Source organism: Myotis brandtii, unplaced genomic scaffold, assembly GCF_000412655.1.
Source record: "Myotis brandtii unplaced genomic scaffold, ASM41265v1 scaffold825, whole genome shotgun sequence".
Taxonomy (NCBI): Eukaryota; Metazoa; Chordata; class Mammalia; order Chiroptera; family Vespertilionidae; genus Myotis; species Myotis brandtii.
In genome coordinates, this window is record NW_005371349.1 from 375,040 (window position 1) to 378,399 (window position 3,360).

The 3,360-nt window shown below is 67.7% G+C and overlaps 1 protein-coding gene across 1 annotated transcript in view; it reads left to right on the plus strand.

The window, feature by feature from the left end:
* Positions 1-3,360, plus strand: part of RBFOX3 (RNA binding protein, fox-1 homolog (C. elegans) 3) — a 15,078-nt gene that overhangs the window by 10,727 nt on the left and 991 nt on the right. Inside the window, exon 11 of the mRNA XM_014531720.1 lies at positions 1,089-1,191. Coding sequence (XP_014387206.1) covers positions 1,089-1,191 — 103 coding nt within the window. The remainder of the gene's footprint in view (positions 1-1,088; positions 1,192-3,360) is intronic.

Below are 3,360 nucleotides of genomic sequence, written 5' to 3' on the forward strand. Positions count from 1 at the left end.
CAGGGACAGGAGGCTGGGGACCGGGAGCCAGCACTCCGGGCCCGCAGGGCGGGGATCCCACAGACCAGAAGCCCCACCCGCTGCTCAGGGGCCTGGGGATGGCTCCCCACGTGGACGCAGGGACTGGACAGAGGAGAGCAGGTCTGAATGGGCTTGGAGACCTCAAAACAGCTGCTGTCGTCACTCCCTGCTTCACGGCGGGGAGGCGGGGGACCCCAGTTCTCAGGGAGCAGACAGCCCCTCCCCCAGCTCTGGAGGCCCCGCCCGCCCGCCGTCCATCCAAGGTGCTTCCAGGCGGAGGCGGCTGTGGCCACGGCCTCCTGTGTGACAGGACCAGGCGGGGAGGGCTGTGACCCTGAGAGCAGCAGCCTCCGCCCGGGGGTTGGGGGGGGCGCTGTGCGTTCTGTGGTCAGGTCCAGGGGTCCCCCACCGTGGCCCAGCTGGCACCGCTCCCTGTGGGCACTCGGCCCATTGGCCTCAGAGCCGCTTGGGGAAGGGCACATGGCCGCACTCTAAGGAGGGCAGCGGTTGCTCGTGTCCTCGGGGCGGCTCTGGCCTGGGGACCGCCTGGTCCTCCCTCCCGGTGCGAGGCGGCACCCGGTCCCCAGGCCACACCTGCCTCACAGCCTCTCGGCTCAGGTGTGTGTCAGGTGCACGGCAGGCCCCGCCCGGCCCCGGCCTCTGAGAAGCTGGCATTTGACCCACGAAATGTACTGAGTGAGAGGAAGGTCACAGAGGGCACAGGCCACCTCCCTCCTGGTGGCCAAGTCCCTGCCCCCGCGTCCCCGGACCTTCCCATCTCTGAGCCCCTTCCCTGAACGTGGCCTCCTTCTTTCCAGGGGTCTTTCCTCCACATGAGCTGTGAGGCCCCTTTTCTGGTCCCGGGGCACCTCCCAGAGCAGGTCCCCCCAGGTCGGCACAGGGGGGGCACCGAGAGGGTGGCCAGTGTGGCCGGCCCCTCCTTCCAAACAGGCAGGGGGACCACGGGGAGGGTGCGCCAGGGAGGGACCCCGCTGCCGGGAGGTGCTCAGGAAATGTCTGGGAAGAGGTGGGGGTCTGTTCCCCCCTCACCTGCCCCCCTCGCCCCACCCCTCCCTGTGCTGTCTCCCCAGTTACGGCCGAGTCTACACAGCTGCCGACCCCTACCACCACCCCATCGGCCCCACGGCCGCCTACAGCATCGGGACCATGGTAAGGAGTGGGGCGGGCCGGCCTTGGCGCGGCCGTGCGAGGAGGGGGGAGGGGACGCAGGCAGGTCCTGGGGAGACCCACCCAGAACACAGGCCAGGGCCTCGGGCCTGGTGGCGGGGAGGACCGAGGCCTGCCTTTGAGTTGGGGGTGGGGACCGGCCCTTCGTGCCCTCGTGGAGTGAGGAGGAGGTGGGTGTGCCCTGCCGGCCAGCTGCCCGGGGACGACATCCGGCCCCTGACCGTCCTGGCGCGACCCTGGAGCCCAGCCGGGCCTCCCTTCCCACAGGAAACCCACCAGCCCTCCCCGCAGCTGCTCCAGAGGCAGGCAGGGCCCCCTCGTGTGGGTGTGTTCGTGCCGTGGTCCTGTCCTGCCCCCCTGCTGTGCCTTCCCTCGCGTGGATGGGGAACAGGGCTGCCCTCTGTCTCGTCCCCACCCGGCTCCTGCCTGGAGGCCCTCCCTGGGGACGGGCGCACCCCTGAGAGCCAGTGTGTGTGTGTGTGTGTGTGTGTCTGTGTGTGCGCCTGCTGTCAGCACATGGAGCCCGGGCCGCTCTGCCCCAAGCCTGCTCCCGTGGACACCTGCCCCTGACCGCCCCCCCAGGCTGTCCCCGGCAGGGCATTAGCTAGCGGAGTCCAGCATCAAAGATGAAAACGCCTGGGGGTGAGTGGGGGGCGCGGCGCCATGGGGTGTCTTCACCTCCTTTGGTTTTGATGACGCCCTCCCGGGTTTTGTTCTGCGTTTTTTGATCTTTAACGAGCCTCAGACACGCCAGCAGGCGCGGGGAGTGCTGGCAGCCGGGGGAGCAGCCCTTGGGAGGCCCCCGCTCCCGGATGGAGCCCTGCGCTGGGCGCCCAGCCCCTCGGCTCCGGGATCAGCTCAGCCCTCCGCACAGCTGCTCGCTAAAGGCCCCCGTGAGCTCTCCGAGGCCCCATTTAGGTTTTCTTTTTAAGGTTTTTCTATTTTTCCCCCAACTTTTCTGGCCCTTGCTGTTCTCTTGCCTTTTCTGACAAAACTGGTGGGTGGGGTGGGAGGTTCCTGTAGAGGCCTCCCTGGCCCCGGAGCTGAGCCCGGGACAGCAAGAATGTCAGAGAAGCCAAGGCCGGGGAACCCTGACAGGGTCCACCCCCCACCCCCCGCCATGTCTGGATAACTCAGACCCCACAGCAGTCCTGGGGCGCCAGGAGTAGGGCTCCTGCTCAGACCTCCCGAACGAAGGAGAAGGGGCAACAAAGGGCCAGGCTCTAGCCAGAGTCCCCAGGACACACTCACACCTTCTTACCTGGGAGCCTGTGGCTGCAGATGCTCCCCCCGCCCCCGCCCCCCAGCCAGAGACGAGACCACCCGGCACCAGAAACAGGCCCAGGCCCCAGGCCTCCCCCACCCCACCTGCCCGCGGCCAGAACAGCCACACCCACCCTCCCCCAGGCAAACCGCGAGGGGGGCAGAAAACGGGGGTTCACTATTTCTCCTTTGGTTCTTCCTTCTTATTTTTTTCTTTTTGCTTTTCCGCCCCCTCCGGGAAGGCGGTACTGATTGGCTGTTTTCCATCTTTGATGTTGCAGGCTAGCCTCTGCCGCGGAGGGCACAGCCGCTTCACCCCCTACTAGCAAGAGGCCCGCCCCTAGCAGCAGTCAGACTGTAGCACACACCACACCCCGCAGCCCAGGCCAGGCCCGGCCACAGGACAGTGCGCCCTCCCGGCCAGCGGCTCGCTGCCTGGCCCCCACGATGGCGTGTGTGTCTGACCCTGGTTTCCCCCGTGTGTCTGAGACCTTGGTTCCGATTCTGACTCTGTTGTGTTCCCCACCCCTGAGCCGTTTCAGGTACAGTACGCAGAGGGGCGGGGCTGAGCTGGGCAGAGGACCCTCCCGAGCTAGCAATAGAGCCACGCCCCCCAGGGCGGCCCACGCCCGTGCAGGGGTGTAAGAGCCACGGAAGATGCCGGGCTCAGGAGGCCAGCCCGGGCCACCGTCCTTGTCCCCCCCTGGGGTGTGGGCAGGACAGTGCCCCCTCCACCAGCTGAGACTCAGCGCTGATCACGTTGTACGGGCAGTGCCTGCTGCCCGCAGGGCCACACCAGCCTCAGGGGCGCCTTAGCCTCTGACGTCAGAAACCAAAGCGAAGGAAGAAATTCCCCACCGGGAGGCCCGGCGGCCCACGGCTGTGCCC